This window comes from Pogona vitticeps, chromosome 2, assembly GCF_051106095.1.
Source record: "Pogona vitticeps strain Pit_001003342236 chromosome 2, PviZW2.1, whole genome shotgun sequence".
In the NCBI taxonomy this organism is placed as follows: Eukaryota; Metazoa; Chordata; class Lepidosauria; order Squamata; family Agamidae; genus Pogona; species Pogona vitticeps.
In genome coordinates this window covers 152,793,332-152,814,196 of record NC_135784.1, presented here as the reverse complement: position 1 = coordinate 152,814,196, position 20,865 = coordinate 152,793,332, and the positions used below count along the sequence as shown (strand labels likewise).

General features: G+C 45.8%; 1 protein-coding gene across 2 annotated transcripts in view; it reads right to left on the bottom strand.

The window, feature by feature from the left end:
• ASIC1 (acid sensing ion channel subunit 1) overlaps nt 1-20,865 on the bottom strand; it is a 187,791-nt gene that overhangs the window by 36,806 nt on the left and 130,120 nt on the right. The window contains exon 1 of one of the 2 annotated variants that reach the window (XM_078384402.1): nt 15,988-19,933. The exons of the other annotated variant lie outside the window; for it this stretch is intronic. Coding sequence (XP_078240528.1) covers nt 15,988-16,614 — 627 coding nt within the window. The 5' untranslated portion in view covers nt 16,615-19,933. Of the gene's footprint in view, nt 1-15,987; nt 19,934-20,865 lie in introns of those variants that run through there. 2 annotated transcript variants of the gene reach the window in all.

Here is a 20,865-nt window from a genome sequence, read left to right as displayed (position 1 = left end):
ACTCTCTGTGACACACTCAGATCCCCTAACTACAGTAAGGTGTGGATCCAAGAGCAGGGCAGTTATATACTCACTATGAATCAAATTCAGGGATATATATCCTCGGAGCCAGCTGAGCACCTCCTTACCTTGACGAGGTGCTGAGCTCAGCAAAATGGTGTTTCAGTTAACCTGGATCAGAGTACAAAAAGAAAGGAAGGAAGCAAAGAAGAAAACAAGCTACGGATTTTTATGCTAAGTGACCACTTACACAGGAAACCATAGCTTAGTGGCAATGCTCAGGTGGCTGTGTGAACAAGAAAGCAGGGACCCTGTACCTTTAACAACTACACGAAAGAAAGCATTTGAGCTGTCCTCTTTTTCATGCAGTCAGCCTAGTTCAAATTATGGGAAAGCAGTAAAGCGGGAAGCTTACTGTAATCCAGAAGTGCATTTTGGGTCTTCCCATCATACTTGGCCAAATCTGCAGCGTTTTAGCAATGGCAACAAACGGGTTTAGCATGACGGTAAGAAGACAGGGGTCAGAGAGGCAACGAAGTGTCTCCGGGCCCCTTGCACAAGCATTGCATTTCTAGCACTCATGCTTTGCAAGCAGAAGGTCCCAGATCCAATCTTTGGCATCGCCAATTGAAGAAGGATCAGAAAATGGGAATAGATCTGGCCAGGAGAGTGGTTGCTGCTTAGAATAAATACAAACAGCCCTGAGCTGGAGGGACAGACTATCTTACCTGACATTCAGCACTTTTTAAAGTTTTAAGCCGGGGGTGTACAACACATCCTCTCTGATACACATGTGACCTTCACATGTTGTTGTGTTATCTGCAGTCCAAAGGATGATGATCCTTCTATGATAAATGGAAAAGCGTTCTTCCATAAATTCAAGAAAGTGCAACATGCCTTAAAAATCAGGTGCATGCCTCTTGTGTTTCTTGTTTTGGCAAAAGTGCATAAATGTAAAAACCTAAACGGTCTTCTAATTTTGTAGGGCGAGACAATGCCTGCCAGCAATGAGCCCCACCCATTCTACTTTGGTCCCAAACATGCCCTTCCCTATTTCAAACAAAGACAGAGCTCCTGTCTATTTAACAGTGCTGTAGAAGAAGGCAAGTGCAACTTTTGTTCACCTCTTTGTGATGTATTTTAATCAGCTGAAATTCTCTCTTCTACACAACCAGGGTTGCCTTCTTTTCATCCCATTTTGTACCCAGATAGCCTGTAATTGCCAGCACTAGCTGTGAACCAGACTGGTTAAAACCAAGTGCCAGTTTCACAGATGACTGCTGGGTCTCACCAAGCTTTTCTGACCTGTCCACTTGCATAGCGCTACAGTAACACACTCTACATAGAGCTGTTTTGGAAGGATGTTTGGAAACCTCAGCCAGCTTGGAATACAGCAGCCAGGCTATGGACGGTGTCTAATTATAGGAACGATGCTGCTCTTACGTTTCAACAGTTAAACTGCCTGGTGTCTATTTCTGGGAGCAATGCGAAGTGCTGGTTATGTTCTATAAAGCTGAAGATGATTTGTTAACACCTGGCTATCTGAAAGTTCACGTTCTGCTACATGGGCCTGCTTGGGTTTTAAGATCTTCGGGGGAGGCCTTCTGTCCTGCTAACATCTGAAGCATGTCTGGGTCTTTTCAGTCTGGCTGCTTCCCAGATTCTGGATCTCTTTGGCAAGGAAGATCATTTCATATAACAAATTTCTGGCAGCTGATAAAACTTTTTTTAAAAAAAATTCAACCAGGCCTTGCTGTAGCCCTAAAGTGGATTAATTGCTTAAAAAAATACTGCACCTGATTTGGCTCAGTTTGATAAGTTTTATTGGGGGGCTTTATCTGTTTTGTTTTTATGGTTTTCACTTTGTATTTTATCTGCAGTTATACTGTTATTTTTTGGTATCTACATTCTGTTGTGGTTAGCTGTCCTGAGTAGCATTTGGTAAGGAAGACAAGACACAAATTACACAAATACTCAAGGATTTTCCTCCCCACAAGGACATTTGCCTTTTCCTGGAACTGACAGCTCCCTAATGGCATCACAGCCGAGCCACAATTTCTCCTTATCCTTCTTCCAGAAGAAGGGGGGGGAAGTACATCCCCTGCCCAGTAGTGATGAGTTTGTGGGCTGATGCTGCCACCCTGCGGCCACAGTATTTGTCAGCGGTTTATGTGGGGAAGGACAGAATGAAGAGAGTCTTGGAGTCAGCAGAGGACACAGGTACTGTACAAAGTTTGGAGGTTTCAAAGGAAAACCCGTGTTAATCTACACAAGTGTATCAGGCATACACTAGAGAGAGAGAGAGAGAGAGAGATGATTTTTCTTTCAAGTCAACACAAAGACCTGTTTCAGAACATTTCAATCTATCTGGAAACTCTTTGAATAACTTCAAAGCCACAGTTTTAGATGAAAAAACACTACAGAACAAGAGTTGAAAGAGAAACAGCTGAGATAAGGTAAATATGGATGCTGGAGACCCACTTCAAAGGATTGAAGAGCAATCAAGAGTTCTTAAGTGTTGTTGTTGTTGTTGTTGTTGTTGTTGTTGTTGTTGTTGTTGTTGTTGTTGTTGTTGTTGTTGTTGTTATGTCCAGTCAAGTCAGCAGCTTACAGAGACCCTAATAGGGTTTTCATGGTAAGCGAGATATTTAAGGAATGGTTTTACGAGTTCCACACACACCAGTGAGTTTCCATGGCTAAGTAGAGATTTGAACCCAGCCTCCCGAATCCTAGTCCATTATTTTATCCAGGATACCAGCTACAGTATTTTCAACCTGCTTTTGGCCATGGCTATAAACACCACATGAAAGAAATACAGGCTGAATCAGGATTGTATAAGCCGCAGGATGAATCTTATATGCTGGTCTGTGCAGACTAGTTTCCAGTCTGTAGGCCCATTCAAATGTGCCAGGGCTACCCAGGGGGGGCATACGGTCCCCATTGAGAATGGCTGCACTACACCACACTGGGCACCTCTTAAGCCCTCACCCATGTGAAATGCTACGGTTTGCCACTTGCATCAACTATGCCATTGTCACCTTGTAGACAAATAATTGAGATTATTCGAAGCCTGAAAGCATATTATTTTACTAAGGAATCATTGTTACTTTCTCCATTACCTGTATCCTCACCCGGTCATGGGCCCATGTATAAATATGGCAGTCATATAATTCCACTCTTAAGTCTGAGGAGGTGGGTTTCATCCATAAAATCCCACAGTAAGGTAAGTCTTTAAGGTGCCACAACATTCTTGTCTCTTGTTTATCATTTTCTTTTCTGGAAAGCTACTTTCATACAGTACAATTCCTTCTATCCCTCTGCTGGAGGTGGGTGGGTTTGTAGGCTCTGTCTTTAAAAAAGGAAAAAGGCACTCCTGCAAATTCTGCACCACAAAGCATTGGGTCTATAAGGGAAGTTCACTGATGATATCTGAAAGGACACAGATTCCCCGTTTGTGACTGATGGTGGGCTTTGGGGGCTGGGTCACAATCTGCCTCTAGCATAAGACAAAGGGCCCAGCACCTTATTTTCCACAATGGCCCAGGAGATGCTCTGGGAAGCTCATATTGCTGCCTAGCAGCTCCCTTGGGAAGTTGAGACCTCATATAGCCATCATGGACTTTTCCTCCGTGATACTGCTGAATCCCTTAAAAACCAGTTAAGTGGGTGCCCATCAGGCCCTCCCGGCTCAGCAGATCCCACAGTTTAATTGTGTGCTATGTAAAGATGTATTTCTGACTTTGACTGCTCTTTGGGTGCTTGGGGTTTGGGCAAAATACTCTCCATGGGTGCCCCTCCTGGGCCATGGGCTGGTCGACCTCTCTGTTGTGGAGGGTCAGGCAGGTGGAAGTGACTGTTGCCTCTTTGCCGGCTCAGAGAAGGTAGGTAGGTAGGCCAGCCGTGGGGCCAGGAGGCTCCAGAAGGTGGCCACGGGTCCTTGCTAGGCACTCCAGGGCACCTTTTTCTGCCCTTGCGCTGTTTCGTTGTGTCCTACACACAGGCCCAGCTTCTTTTGGATAACCCTGGGCTATGGGGCCGTGGCGGGAGAGGAGGGATTCATGATCTTTTCACTTTCTGCCCATCACAAGTCACACATCAGCACTCAATGAACAGTCAGTCACATCTCCATTTGGGCAGACCTCCCATGTTCCTCAGGGCTATGAATCTAAACTCTGAAGTCTGTCCAAGCGTCACAACGATGCACTTAAAAAAAAACCTATTTATTTAAGACCTGCGGAGAGCCAATTCATCCATTACGTTTGGCTGTGTGTATGTTTTAAAATGCGAGGAGGCATATTTTAACACTTCTCAACTCTTGTAAGCAAAGCAGGGTGAGTGGGTGGGTGGGTGAGCAGGGGACAACGTCTCCATTCCTGCAGCAAACATTTCCACAAGCAGGAATCTTTGCTGCTCCTTATTTTCTTTTAATGCATGAGAAGGGGCGGGAGGGGGGTGTCTCTTTGCTGGTGAAGGCTGGTTGCCTCTCTCCCAACAGGAAAGGAGGAGGTGTTGTGCCCAGGAGAGACATTCCTCTCTAGCCAGTAGTTCTCTACCTTTGGTCTGGATGTTTTGGAGTTCAGCTCCCAGAAGCCCTTTGCCAGCGTGGCCACTGGTCTGGGATTCTAGGGGGGGGTGTCTTGACACCACCGAAGAGCCAAACATTAAGAACCATTGCTCTAAAACATGCTGAACTCCCCGCACCGTTGTCTACAGCCTATGGCCACTTAATGCCATATGTCCACTCCTGTGAGGAGCAACAGGGCTTCAAATGGGAGGATCAGTAACCAGACCTTTTCCTTCCTTTTCTCTTTGTGCCTGTGATTATATCCATCTGTCTCTCAGAGTAGGCGTGTGCCAGTGTTCTCGGAGCAGAGAACCTCATCCTCAGAGAGAGCGAGAGCGAGAGAGAGAATGCAAGGAATCGCCCCAATCGCTTTATCGAGACCCAGGCCATATTTTCCCAGCACTGAGAGTTATGGGCAGTTGGCCTGGGTTTTGCACGCTCAGCAAATTGCTGCCCCTAAAATGACAGTTGGCAGCTGTGACTCGGGAAGCCTGCCAGCCCTTTCTGCCGGTATCTCTAGTGCCACCCCCCAAGCTGCCAGAAAGGGGGGGGGGGAGAGAAAGAAAGGAGGAGAACAGAGAGTGGCTGGCAGAGGGCTAAGGCTTCTCTTGTGTGTGGAAGGGGTGGTTCTTTCTGGATGGATGGCCCAGATGCCCATCCTCTTCACTAGCATTGTCTACCCATGCAAAATCGGAGGGCTGTGATGCCTGGGCAGGTGTCCATCTCTTCCCTGCTCTCTTCTACTGCCAGCACTCACTGGTGTTTGTATGTGGGTCGCACACACCAGCGGCATAGGATATCCATGTTGTCTGTCTCTCTTTCTGTCTGACATATTGCGCTCATTTATTTCTGCAACGGTTACACACAAGCCTGTCTGTCCCCTTGGACATCGGGAAGGCCTGTCCCTCATTTCAGAGTTTGACTGTGGGATCTCAGGGGACGGAGAAGCTGCTGGCCTAGCAATGCTACGAATGACTGCTGTAAAGCACAAGACATCATTTGAGGGTATCTTTTTGTGTGATACACATTTGTATGTACAGGATAGGAAATATGCCTATGTATGTGTAAGAATGTGCACATAGCTTATTAGCACTAAGTAAGCAGGATTGCTCTTGCTCATCCATTCCTAGGCTCCACCTGCCCGGCCTCCTTTGTATTCTGACCTACAGCAACGCTTTTCAGGGGTTTCTAGGTAGAGAGTATTCAGAAACGGTTTTCCATTCCCTTCTTCTACGGGCCATCCTGGGACCATGCAGCTTGACCCCCAAGGCCACACAGGACGGCTCTTCTGGCACGTACAGTGGGGAACTGAACTTCCAACCTCTAGCCCCTAGCAACGGTACAACAATTACAGTTTACCGCTGACACGTTATTTAACCAGGTTGTTTTGCTGATGATAGTATCTCTTAAAACATCTGGACCATATTCAAGGTTCAGTAGATTTTGTCTCAGTACCAAATGCGATAAAGTCAATGTGTACAAGAGGGCTGCTAACAAACCTGTTTATGCTGTTTATGGCCATCAGAGGGCATCAGATCAGCAGCATATGAGAACTTTCTAAAACTATACAGAGAGGACTAGACAAAATAAGCCACAGTAAAGAGTTCAAAAGTTAAGAAGAAAATACAGAGTGCTTGGCCCAAAAATGCAAACCAGAACTTTTTATAGGTTACAAATCCCAGAACCCCCATCCTTCCATATGTTTTAGACTACAGTTTCCATAATCCACTGTCATCATTAGTAATGCAAACTGGGGCATTGAGGATTGAAGCCTAAAACATTTGTGTGTGGAAAATTCCCTTTCCCAGGCCTAAGAGATACACTGAAAAAATGTGGCTGCACAGAAAAAAACAAAAACAAAACCCTGTCTAAGTCCTTGATTGCTGGCACAAGAGAACACAACAACACAAGACTCTGTAGTCAGAATATGAAAAGCTAGCTTAAAACAAGTCTCTCTCTCTATAAATCCCCCCAGCAGCCCCCAGCATTCAACAGAACAAAGGGGGAAGCAAAAGGGTGGGTTTCTTCTGGTCTCTAAGATGGTGGCTGGAACGAGTCAGCTCAGGAATGAGGGCTACCAACCGGTGACAATGCCTCTAAAAAAGAAGAGGGAAGCCAGTTCCAGATAAAAGCCTAACTGTCATCTAGACAGCAGCTTTCATCTCAGATAAGGTGTGAGGCAGGTGCCACGGATCATATACAGTAATGAAATACTATTTATTTTCTTCTCCTGCTCTCCTTTGAACTAAATTTGAGAGAGCTCAAGCACACTAAATATACCAAGAAACTTCACATGCATGTACCCCACAGAAGTTGCAGCCAAACTGCTGAAATGATGCTACAAATCCTTCCTTCCTTCCCCCCATGCAATAGTACATATAAAGATCTCAACCGCTCCATCTCTCCCAAGAGCTAATACATCCTGATTTGCGTTTCATCTAATCGACCCGAATAGTTTACCAATCTGCACATTTTATCTCCCTCTGCTTTGCAGGTCATTTCCCATTCTCTTCTTATCTGATTTCTGAGTCCAAAATGGCAATAGAAAATGTTGGAAGCATCCTCTGACCCCAGAGAAGGTGTATCACACACCAAGGGAAACTTCCCCATTACACAGCCTTCCCACCCACTCTTGTAGCTACTATGAGTGTGCTCGTGTGCACATGCACACACCATTGTCTGAATGTCAAATATACCCCATCCAAAAAAAGGCAAGTGTAGGGAGATGGCCCCCTACCTTAATTATCCAATTAGCTAAGGAAAATCCCTCAATTGAGATGTCAAGGGGAGACTTCACTGGCAAAAATTATTCCAAAGCCATCTAAGCCAATAGCTGTCATGCACACTTGAGAAAAACACCTCTTCCACAAACTGATTTCCAGTACATCCCCATTGGACCCACTGGATTCTCCACAACTCTGACCCCCCCACTCAAATGAAAAGAGGCCACACCCACAAAAAGACACCCTATAACTCTTCCAACCTTAAGTAAAACTCATTACAGATCTGATTTCATTTTGTTATTTTTGTCATGGAAGGAGTCTCAATCATGTTGGGATTTTTCTATTCAAAGCCACAAACAAGGCCGATGGCACCCAATACTGATCAGTGATGCAGACTACCAAAGGTGTGAAGAAGACTGATTATACCTCAAAATCATTCAAGATCTCTTCCCCATATAGTTCTTTTATGGCATGTTCTCTCTCAAAGTCATAACAAATAAACAGGTTGGAAGCCTCCAAGCATCTTGCTTTAATAGATAAATGATTTCGGTATCTAAAACTTCAGATTGAGTAACTTGGGTATATATCATGCTACTACCCCCCCCATTTCATCTTTGACATGAGGTACCTTCCCTCTTTTATTGAGGAAATCTACAGAGTTCCTCAAATGCGACAAAGTTTATGAATGAGAGGCAAAATCCCTTTATGAATCCTAAGAAGCACATTAAAAAAATGGAATTTGGCTGGCATCTTTAGTAAAAAGAGACCATGCCTTTCTAATATAGAGTTCCAGACTGATTTTTTTTTTTGCTCTGAAACGAGTTGGTCAGCATGGCCCTCCACAAGGCATTCCCCGCAACTAAAGCTCCCACCTTTCTTAACCAGCATAGCCAAAGGTGAGGGCTTATGAGAGTTACTGTCCATAAATATATGGAGGGCTACCTCTCTACTCAAAAAACATACTATTATTTAGCTTCAATATTGGATCATATTCATGCTTATACTTTTTTTAATGTCACATTTATCCTGGTCCTTCTGGAAAGAATTCAGAACAGTAAGAAAAGTTTTCTCCTTTTCATCCTCATCGTGGCTTTGTGAACGAGGTTAGACGGAGAGAGAATCCATTTGGTTGTACATATCCTGCATATCTATTAAGCCAAGATGTCTGCAACTCTTCTGCCTGCACACTCTTGCCCTTCTACCGTATCCTTCTCAATGCACTGTCATTCATCACTTCCTCAATTAGTTCGCTGAAACATCAATTTGTTAGAGTCAAACTGGGAAACTGCAGTTAATAGTATAGGCAGAAACTAGTATTTTAAACCACAGCTTGGTTCAAGATTGTCGGGTGGTCCAGTCTTGCTCACTCTAGCCTTGGACAGAACAGACAGCTGTGATTACCCCAAGAAATGTTGAATTACAACATGAAGGGAAAGGAAAACAAAGACCAACAAAAGGATAAATGGAGGGAATGTGGTGCAGTGGTAAGTGCGTTGGACTGGGACTTTGGTAGATCCCATATTGGAACTTGGTGGTTCCTGTTTCAAGTCCCCACTAAAAACATAAAACCCAGCTATGCAACCTTGGATCACTCCCTTTCCCTCTCCCTCTCTCTCTCTGACCTACCTGGCAGGACTGTTTTAACAGGGATAAAGTGGAGAGACAAAGAGCTATGCCCAAACCATCTTGAAGTCAATGGAAGGTAGGTGAAACGTAAGTGTAACTAACAAATAAAGGATGTGTGGACACAAACCTCATGCTGATCTCATTTTATACACTGAAATATATCCTGCCAGATCCAGCTAATGATCACCCCGATAACAAAATTTCAAGCTGATTTAGGATTTGTGCCTGAGTTTCCCTTGTCCTAAGGACGTGGTGGCGCTGTGGGCTAAACCGCAGAAGCCTGCGCTGCAGGGTCAGAAGACCAGCAGTTGTAAGATTGAATCCACACGACGAAGTGAGCTCCTGTCGCTTTGTCCCAGCTCCTCACCAACCTAGCAGTTTGAAAGCATGCAAATGCGAGAAGATAAATAGGTACCACCTCGGTGGGAAGGTAAAACAGCGTACCTAGTCACGCTGGCCATGTGGCAACGGAAACTGTCTTCGGACAAGCGCTGGCTCTACGGCTTGAAAACGGGGATGAGCACCACCCCCTAGAGTCGGACACAACTGGACTAAAAATGTCAAGGGGAACCTTTACCTTTCCCTTGTCCTAGTCCACCACTCTTATCTCAGTACCTCATTGGCTTTGGTTGGAGGACTGATAACAGCTTGGCCCCCACCCTCTTTCAAGCAATGAACTGCCTGGGGACGCAATGCAACGCAGGAGATCAAAGCAGCAGCAGCAGTCAGATTGTTCTCGAGTGAGCTCTACCCTTCACTCCTGCCTTGTTTCCTAGCAAGGATATCACAATCACCTCTGTTGTCCTTGCTCAGGGAAAGAAGACTCTTGTGATATTGATCCAACAGCTCAAGTGTCAGCTATGCCTCTGCAAGTGAAAATCTGCGATGCTTTCTTAAAGGGCCCGCAAAGCTCAGACCTGACCTGACCTATTATTTGAAGGCTGGCTGAGAACCAATGGTGCAATTGTGCTGTTTTAGATTCTGCACTTAGCATTTCTTTTTAGAAAGCCAGTGTGGCGCAGTCAGATTAGGGCTGAAGAGGCCCGAATTCAAATGCCTACTTGGTCAGTGAAACTCACTGTGGGTGGCAATGGTAAATCCTTGAATCTTCAAGACCCTATTAAGATCCGTGTAACTTGGGAGTAACTTGATGGTATCTAACAACAATCCCTCTTGAGCACAGTGATGTGAGTGGCTTCACTTTGTCCAAAATGTGATCAGCCAGCCCTGCTGGACTTGTGGTGAGCTGGTTGTCTTCCCATTTATTCTGCGGAGTAGGGGCCTAGGCCTGCCTCCCCAAGTCCAGTCCTGGTGGCTTCACCTCTCAAGCCCTAGGTAAGGGAGGAGCCGAAGGTCTTTCAAGCCAGAGGAGGAAAGGGCTATTCACTCTTCAGGTTTCCAAAACCTGGCAGTCGTACAGCCTGCGCTCCTAGAGCAGCGGCTCCCAACCTTTAGACCTCAGATGTTCTTGGAAGACTAAAACTCCCAGAAGCCTTTGCCACCAGCTGTGCTGGCCAGGGTTTCTGGGAGTTGTAGTCCAAGAACATCTGGAGACCCACAGTCCTACAGACAGTTTGCCTTCTGGGTCCCCCTCAAGCCTTTGGTGAAACCGGGCATATGGCCTTCTAAAGCTCATCTCAGAGGCTTAAACAGTTAATTAACATGTCATTACAAGGAAAACTCTCTTGAAGTGGAATCGTCTGTACACTGTCTATTCTAACAGGAGCTTGCCTCAGCCTGTATTTGGGTCGCTCTCTTTTGTAATTGTCAATCAAGCAGGAAATGAGCTAATATTGTAACAATATGCATTTGCCTTAACCTACGATCTGACATTAAGGGATGTGGTAGCGCTCTGGGCTAAACCGCAGAAGCCTTTGGGTGCTGCAGGGTCAGAAGACTAGCAGTCGTAAGATCGAATCCACGTGACGGAGTGAGCTCCCATCGCTTATCCCAGCTCCTACCAACCTAGCAGTTCGAAAGCATGTAAAAATACGAGTAGATAAATAGGTACCACTTTGGTGGGAAGGTAAAACGGCGTTCCCTAGTCGCACTGTCCACATGACCACGGAAACTGTCTTCAGACAAACGCTGGCTCTATGGCTTGAAAACGGGATGAGCACTGCTCCCTAGAGTTGGACATGACTGGACTAAAAATGTCAAGGGGAACCTTTACCTTTACCTTTTATGATCTGATATTACACAATTTCAAGTAAAATGTGTCTGTCCTTCCAACACAGAGACCAGAGTACTGGGAATGAATGTTTTTCAACTACAAGTCCCAGAATTCCCCAGTCAGCCTAGGCATGCTATAGGGTCCTGGGAGTTGTTATCTAAAACCATTCCCTTCCCAAGATTCAACAAGGATACTCTGGACCAAGAGATTCCAGATGTGCTCCTTGCTCACTTGCTGAATGCAATGAGGACCAACTCCTTTGCCTTCTCTCTCCTCTTCCCGCCTCCTTTGTCCTAAGGCTAGGATGTTCTGTGGGTTTTCTGTCCATGGCGGAGCACCAATGTAGGGTGGAGGGTTGTAGTACCAAACTCTTTCTGGATCTCTTGCCTTTACACAGCCTGCATGTAGTGCAGGGCAGTGGAGAGCAGCCACCTCCTAATGATGTAAGTTATTGGACTACAACTCCCAAAGCCAGCAACATCTCGCTGTGAGCTTATGGAAGTAACTATGTATGGCCCTCCAGATGATGATGTTTGTGCATCTTAATGTGCAGAATGCCTGGAGTAAATATTAATGATTACCTGCCATCAAATCAATTCTGACTTAATGAAAACCTTCTAAGGGTTTCTTAGACATAAAGTCCTTGGAAGTGGTTTATCAGTCTCTCCCTTGTGATGTGCATCCTGGGACCAGCTAGGTGGTAGGGCATTTAACCCCATCAGTCCCACATGCTCCAGGTGACCTCTGCTAGCCCTTCTTCAGGAAGGCACTGTGGGGATCCAGGCTCTCAGAATCCCTGGCTCTGCAACCAGGCTCTCCAACCCACTGAGCTGCACTAACTCTACTGATGGGAGTAACAGTGCAAAAAAAAAGAGAGCAACAAATAAATAAAAGCATCTGCAGGAACACAGTTTCCCACCTCCTGTGCAATGACTGTAATTCATGATCTACACTGTACATTACAGAAATGAAATGTATCTGATTACATGCCCCCGGGTGCTTGCCTCCATTCCTTGGGTGGTCTTCAAACAGAGGAGCCCTTCAGATGTAGGATTGCCCCTAATGGCTCTTTGAATGGAGACATACCTTTGGAAAGCAGGGCATGAAGCCTTTCTAGACAGGGGTCTTACTCTCCTCACCTAACTGGGAGATGCCAAGCACTGGGCAGCCAATGTCCCATGGCTGGTCTTCTTCTGAGTGATGGCTTTTTCCTTTCGCTGGGGATTTTACTGTTTATTAATAGAACTGCCACCCAGCTGTACTGCTCAGGAAAGCAGAGTTCCTGTGTCCCATCACAATGTGCTGTAGCCGCAGGTGCTGCTGCTTCCACTTCCTCATCCCTCGTGATGGCCTGTGTCTATAGGCTTGGCTCTGTGTGGTTGTTTGCTTGGAAAAGCTAGCACAGAGGGACAGTGGGAGTGAGATTCCCAAAGAGGAAAGATGAGGGGGGAGGCAACCTGGACCTCTCTGGGAGTTTTGGATGACCACTCCCGTCATGTCAGATCCTTAGCCATGCCAGCTAAGTTTTTCAGGGGTCATTGTCCAAAAATCCATAGAGAAGGCAGGTTGCTTTTCTTGGCCTCTTGCTACAACTGATGGCCTTCGGAAGCCAGCGAAGAAGCTACAGATAAGTGGCTGTGAGGTTGATGAGCAGCTTTCCTCCCTATGTGGTGGGGAACTTGAGAGGCTAGTCAGGGCTCCAGCTTGGAACACTACCCCTTTCAGCTGTGAAATGCACAGAGTGTTTAAGAAAGCAAAAGTATCTCTGTTCACGTAGTGAGTGTATTTATTCTACGACTACTGCATACCCAGAACCAGCATCTTCACATTTGGGACTGGGATTTGAGATCAGAGAGGCTGGTTCCCAAACTTGGCAGCTCTTTGCATTGCTCCTGAAAAGCAGCCACAGAGCAGACCACGATCTCATGGCTTGTCCTTCTTTGCAAAGGGATGGCACTAATTTCATATTCTTGGACTGGCACCCTATGGTCAAACACCTCTGACTACTTAGTTGCAAAATAGATTTGGTTGACCAGTCTTTCAGTAAGATGGCTGCTCCGATCCAGTGGCTCAAGACCAAAGTAAATTCAGGTAACTTATAATTCAACTTCATGGTGGTGGTGGTGGTGAGGTTTCGCAAGGTCAGATGCTGGGAGTTTTAACCCTCTTAGGACCATAGGATGGATGAGAGGGAGGTGATGCTCCAAAGAAGCTACTTGCATTTCAAGGGATGCTCCCACTGGCATTAATTGAGAAGCTGCCACGTTACAGAGGCTTTGGGGTAGAGGGCAATTTTGCCACCAGGGAGAGAAGAAATTACATCTCCATTCTCTTTTTTTAATATAATAGATAGATAATATTTTATATGTCTAACTACAAAGGTAGAAAGAGCTACAGTGATTTAAAGAGAAACACAAAATCCATCCCGCCCACAGTACTGGGAAACACAGTAGCCAAAACTCACGAAACACACATATTTTGTGTCCTGTCCAGCTATGCATAGACAGGCTGGGAATGATGGTGCTTCCAATGTTATGCGGGTGGGGGAAGGGGAAGGACTTCTTGCATGTACCCCAATGTACACTAAGGCCAAGGTAGGGTTGCCAGCTTTGGGAGGAAGCAGGGCTCCTATGCATGAACACTAGCATGCTCGACTATTTTGCAATCACACTGCTATGAGGTACCTTTTAAAAAACTGGCATGGCTCCTGCACCTTTAACAATCAATATCCTTGTTGGAAATCTCACTAGAAAGAACGTGGCTTGTCAACCGATTAAAGTATTTATTTTTTTAGTCTATTAACTCTCTTGCTTATAACTGATTACCATACATATTACATCTCCTCTAGCACAGGCGATGGGCGCAAGGCTTTCAATAAAGAAGACTCTTTCTCTTTACAACATAACACAAATAATTTATTATAAGGAAAACTCGTCTCCAATGCCTTGCCTAAACCAGGATCAGAGGATGCACAAATAAATGTATTTGAAGAGCTGAATCACTTTTTTTACAGGTGATGGTGCCAAGTAATTTGCTTTTCACAACTGGTTAGCAATAAATAAATGGACCAGTTGTACAAATCTGTTGGCTGATGCTTTCAGGATAGGATTAGGTGGCCATTCATTGGAAGAATAACCTGGGGGGAAACAGGTCATCAAGGCAGAGGGGTAAAAAAAAGAAAGAAAAGAAATGAAAAGAAAAAGAAAGAATGAATATTGGTTGTACCAGCTGCACCAAGAAAGAACCAGGACCAAATGTGTGGCTTGGACTGGTTTTAGGAAGAAATAATTTTTTTGCACAGAATTAGAAAGAGCAGGCAAAGGAAGGAGAGCTTTTAACTTTTGATGTTAAAATCTCTAATAGGATCAGCCCTACTACGCGGGGGTGGGGATGTGTGTACCTATTTCAGTAAGCAGACTTTGGGACACCACTAAAAGGCAGCAAGCTGTCAAATACTTACCTATTATAATGTGTTTTCAAACAGAAGCAGAAGGTGGGCTGTATTTTGATTGTGGGTGGGTGTTTGCATCTCTGTTTTTATCTTGGGGAAGATCTACTCTGAAAATATTATGAAGGTATTCCCCAAGTGCTAAAGGCTATCTTTCCCTCATGGTATCAAAGACAAGAGGATTCAGGGGTAGCCCTAGGAAACCCTTACACACAAAACCAATATTGGGCTAAGAAGATGCAGCATCTGTGCTGGACCATTAAGTTCACCAGGTGACTATGGGCCAGTCATTTGACCAACTGACTTCATTTGGCCAACCCTACAGGGTTGATCTGAGGACAAAATGGCAAGAAAGAAAAACACGTGCATCACTTTTGAGCTTATTAGAGGAAAGCCAGGATGGAACTTTCACAAAGAAAGAAACGCACGAGAGTCAATCCAACAGATCTCAGTAGTTCTTAGTTTGGATGGGACGAGGCATACTTTGACACAGCTTTCAGTTACGGGAATGTGCAGCATTCCTGTCCTTGACAGGGTTCCTACACTTTTGATATCTGTGAAGAAGAGAGATGTTTCACCTAGTAAAGCTTGCCATATCCAGCTTCCTTTCTGTACCAGTATTAAAGGGATGGGAGCCCTATTCTGTTATGCATATGGCTACCCCAAAGTCCCCTCAATCCTCTTTCTCCGCAAGAAGTGGAGGAACATAGACAATGACAACAAAACATAATATTGGCATTACAAGAAATTCTTTTGTTGAAGAAGGGACTTTGTGTTGGATGGATGTTGGTGTTTCCCTGCCTTCCAACCACCAGGTAACGATTCCCGGTTCAGCTTGTTGGCTGTGTACCTAGTATATCACTGATGAATAATCTCCAGTTTCACTATGACTACAAAGATGGCCGTTCTGTCTCGAGACAGAGTGACAGCCTGCTGATTGAGAAGGCTTCTGCATCAGGAACAGCTTTCTCTCCCCTGTTCCCATCCTGATGGGACGTCACTTAAAAATGAAAAGGGTTCTGGAAAGCTCAGGTGCCTAACACAATATAGGTATGTTCAAATACAATGTGTTATTTATTTATTAGTTATATTTCTATCCTTGCCTTTCCTCTCATGAGCTCAAAGCAACACATCCAGTCCTTCTCCTCCCTCCCTCCTTCCTCCTCAGAACGAACCTGTGAGGTGGGTTCTGAGGTGGAGAGAAAGGACCTGGTCCAACACCATCCACAGAGTTTACATCTCAGTAAGGACTAGAATCTGGGTCTGGAAGCTAGAACCTCTTCCATCACTCCAACTATGATACCAGAGTTCTCCTAATGGGAAAGGAAGCAAGCGGTCACCTAGGAATCTGGACAACCAATCAGTTCCCTTCCTTGGGCTTAAATCAAGGCGCCCGACTATCATCACCAGCACGGGATCTACCTACCGCAGTAAAGTCATCAGGCCTGCAGGCCTCCCCACGGTATTTACAAGTCAGCATCATGTCCTCAAGCTGGTGGCTGTTGCGGTCGTAGAAATTATACAGATTCAGTGGCTCAATGGGGTCCTCCTCAGCAGCCAGTGGGAAACCTGCTTCCAAATAGGCACCGACATCGTAGCCCACAAGGGGTGAAATATACAACAGGTTAGAATAGGTGAGCTGGGACACCCGGATGCGATTGATGTTGCAGAAGGTGACGGCCGGGAATGTCATCTGGGCACTCTCCCTCTCATCCAGCTGTGTGATGTGATGATATTCCAGGTAGAAGAAGATTCGCCCAACCACCTGGGAGAGGAAGATGGACAGTGAAATCAGGAACGCCCCTGCCCAGAGGGTCTGGCGCACTCCGAAGCCATCTCCTACAAAGATATGACTGACCCCATGTAGGGTGCAGCTGTTGGCAAAAGCCACGAGATTTGGAGCAGTTTCTTCCTCTTCTTCCTTCTGGTCCTTTTTGTCCTCTTCATAATCTTCCTCTGGGACTTCTGGTTCCTGATGGTCATGGTGGGATCTGTCGCCGTTGCTCTTGGCTGCACACTTGATGGTTTGTTTCTCTTGGTTTGATGAGAAGGAGATGGTGCAGAAGATTTGGATGGGCATCTTGCCCTCCCAGGGTCCCTTTGGTGAGCCCCCTCCTCGACCAGCTTTTTGAAGGGCTCCAGTTGAGGAGACCCTTCTTTGTGCTGGAGGGCAAGAGCAGGATCGTTGAAAGGAGAGCAAGAACTGAAAAAGAGGGACTGAAAGAGGAGCTGATTTCCGAAACAGAATTGGAGAGAAAGATCAGGAATCAATGGAAAGCAAGGAACAGAAGGAAGGGAGACAACAACAAGAAGAAGTCAAAGAAGCAGAAAAGAGGCTGAGGGGGGGAGAAGTCCAACAAAGGAAATAAGAGGGGTCCAGAACGGGGGGGGGAAGGGAGATGTGTAGGGACAGGAGGATGATCAGCCAGCTGGCCTTTTCTTGGGAGCTCCAAAACCTGCAGGCAGAAGAAAGCTCTCGCAGACTCCGGAAGCATCAGATCCCCGACATGCTGTTCCCCAAAGTTGTGAGCTGGCGCCTGCACCGTACAAAGCAGCTCCTTCTTTGCCGGTGCCGCCTGATGGTGGGGGATGATGAGTTGGGAGAGTGCAGCCTTCAGCAGCGCAGACCTCAGACCCAGACGCCTAGGAGGACAGGGCTTGCTTAATAATGCATGAGCTTCCTCGGTATCTTGTGGTGGGGTTGGGAGGTGCTGGGGGATGGACAGGCATCTCCGCTCTCCACCCCCACCGGCTGCCAACAGAAGCCGGGCCCAAGCCGGGGCCAGATCATTTCCTGCACCCAGCATGCCACTGCCTGTTTCAAGCTCTCGCAGCTGTTCTTCTATGGGAGGACACAGGGAACCTCCAGATTAGAAATAGCTTTGGGGCTTGAAGCCAAGAGGGATCTCAGTCACACACCCCCATCCCCACCGCATATGCGGGCTTTCCCAGAGAGACTGTTTGACTCCTGGGATGCCGAGCAGTTCAGTGTCTGGAACAGAGATGCCACCCAAACTCAGAATCGCAGGGTTCACGGGTGAAACTAATCAGCTTTGTAATTCCCAGACATCAGTCTAACGAACTATTTGTTTTGCCATTTAAAGTGAGAGAGAGAGATAGGACACCCAAAAGAGATATGTTTGGTGTCTGCTCAGTCTGCGTGACTAAGCATGAGAATTTTCCAATTTTGTGTATGTTCTTATGCTGCGCTTCTTTATTTTCTGAAGGAAATATGAATATTCTGTGTGTAATCCAAAGAGTTTTGCCCTTCTCCTCCCCTTTTCTGGAACTGGGTTAAGAGTCTGGATCTGAAATCAGTCAGCCATCAATCATGTCACCCTTGAAGGGATTCTGTTACATTGGACTGTCAGTTTTTGCTTTGCCTTGCGGTGTCACAGCAGCGGTTCCATGGCGTTCAGTAATAGCAAGCACAGCATATGTGCAGCATACAAGTCGATACATGATGTAATGAGGCGTTACTTGGGGAGAGGGCTATACGATGCATGCTACTCTCCCTTAGATGCATTTGGATGACATTTGCACACAAGAATTCAGTATTTTTCCCCCTTCCTGATTTCTTGAAATAACAAATAACTTTTATCCTAACATATCATGTTGGAGTTGTTACCTGGTGAAGTTTTTGAAAGGTTTGTCTACTGGTGGCCTTGATGACCAACCAATACCGTGTCAACACACACCACATGGTCTCATGTTCGTGCATTAAACTAGAGAAAAACGAGGGCTCATGAGTTCCAAATGGCACAGGAACCCAATGTTTCTACTGAAGTGAGGATGTGTGACTTAGCCCCAGCCCCAAACCCAAGCCTTTGTGTCCTCCATAGGAAGAGGATTACTAGTCCAACTGCCTCCCCCTGTTCAATTAATCACAATATGTAACAAGCTAATCTAACACTGCTGGCGATAAGTAAATGAGAGCACAGATGACTCACAAAATGCTGTGCTGTAGGTTAACCAGTCCCCAAGGTTTTTCAGTGTGTTCCTCTCTCCATGGTGCTTCTTTCCTCCTCATTTATTTTACTTTGAATAACCACTAACAATTGGTACCTTTTGTTTCTCATGGCTTTCTGTGTGTGTGTGTGTGTGTGTGTGTTTAAGTTTTATGATTTCTTGGTCTTTATTCATTTTTCTTACTTAGTACATCTCAATTAGTCACTCTCTCAAAATGAAGACGTTCCTAGTATCCTGGAATTTCTAGTATCCGTCAAATGTGTTTAGCTTTTCTTCTTGTTGTTGCCTATGCTAAAGTTCGTGATGCTAAAGTTCGCGATTCCAGACCAAAGAGAAGTAAAAAAGGAACTTCATAAAGAGTCAGTTTCATCCAGTGAATGTCTGTCTTCTGTTTAAGTTTCTTGCACCAGCAGTGGAAGTTTGTCAAACATTTCCAAAAGAGTGCAACTGTTCTTGGGAGTCTGGGTACGCCAAGCACAATAACTGACATCTGGGAGGTAGCTTTTACATCATACTTAGAGAGGGTGACTAGATATGTACAGAGGAAGCCAAGTCATGATGGAAGGCTGTTATGGGCTCCACTAAGAGCCTTTTCATCTTAGCATGGCATTCCCACTGACTGCAGAAATGAAGGGTGAGCCTATTCATATATTAGGATGTCAAAGAAATGTTCAAATGCTCACATGGCCCCCGTTCCCTTCATTTTCTGAACGCATGAAAGGGCAGCCAGATTGAGCCTGCTGGCCATGCCCTTCAGTGACTGGGCATTCGGTAAGAGCAGAAAGAGGCCTAAGTCACAAACAGATGGACACACGTAGGGGTTCCACAGTGTGATCCGCTAAAGCCTTGCACATGTCTTTGTCAAAAGTCTTTATTAAGCCCTGCCAGTTCCCTTTCTACATCAGATTCTGTGTTTTAAATAGCAGAGGCATGATAGGATGTTCAGCTGGTTCAGCTTTGCCTTCTATGCAGCCAACATTACAGGAAAAGCCTTTTCCTGTTGAATGTCAGTCTACTTTATAATGGTTAAACACAAAGGATCTTTTTGTCAGGAAAATGGCACACTACAATATCAAAGGCTTGGGTGAGCGTTGCCAGCTGACTAGAACAAAATGGCTTGAGGTCTGCTCCTTGGCTTTCAGCAGAAGCTTGACTTGTGCAGAAACCAGCAGGAAATGTTTCTCATGGCACACAGAGAAGAATTGCAATGAATGAAAATCTGCAGACCAAACTCATGTCAAGGGCGTAGGTACAGGGGCTGGTGAAAAGGCGATCTTCTCTAGCTTACTAGGAAAGGACAAGAAAAGGAAGATGTGTGCCTGGATCCAGTAGGGTTGATTCTGGTAAACGGAGGAATGGCTAGCTTTGTATTTGAGGTGGGTGGGTTCGTGAAAGTGGAAATATTGCGGCTGTTACCCTGTGTGTGTGTGTGTGTGTGTGTGTGTGTGTGAGAGAGAGAGAGAGAGAGAGAGAGAGAGAGAGAGAGAGAGAGAGAGAGAGAGAGCTGTGTAGGCCATCCAAACTATTCTGTCCTCAACCTCAAGGGTGGCAGAGGATTCTTTCCTCCTTCTGTGCTAAAATAAGATCTAATGGCCGGTTAAAGCTTCTGACGATGAAGGAAGGACGGGTGTCCTCTTTGTCTTTTGCCACCGGCAGAGCTGGGCAGTCTTGGGAGTCTGCAGAGTGAAGCTAGAGGCTGCAGATAGATCCCTTAGGGCAGGAGAACCTTCTTCCTCCCCCTCTCCCAGCTCTACGGACTTCTTTTCGTCCGACATATCCTGTGGTTTCTTTTCCTTGCACTTGGCCACCCATTAGCAGTGGCCACAAAGTGATTTCCATCAGTTTGGTTAATGCTGCCCAACCTAAAAAGAGGAGGGCACCTTAAATGCATGTGAACTGGGCAGCCCTTTTGTAGCTGAGGGATGTGCTCAGAAAACTGACCCCCCCCCCCGCCACCGCCGCCGGCACAATCTGAGCAAACACCATCCCTCTGGGCTTCATTGTTTGTGAGCTGCCTCCCCGAAGAGCCCACTGGGGATTCTTGGTTCTCACCTGCTAGATATGCCAAATAACCTATGAGGATGTGTTCACATTAAGAGGAATGTATAATCTCTGCAACTGACCTGTTTTTCTTTTGGGAACAGGATTTCTTGAGAAATGCATCGCAATCAGCAATCAGACTTGCAGTGTAAACTCATGTTCCCCATTCAATGACCAATCACAGAACAAAGCACAGCTGAACACAAGATACAGAGGTCAGGAAAAGCATGTGGTATGATAAACAGACTTTCTTCCACTGCTTGAGCAGGCCCCTCTTTTAAATCTATGCCAAGCACATCATCCAGTGTGTTCCTCAGAGAGC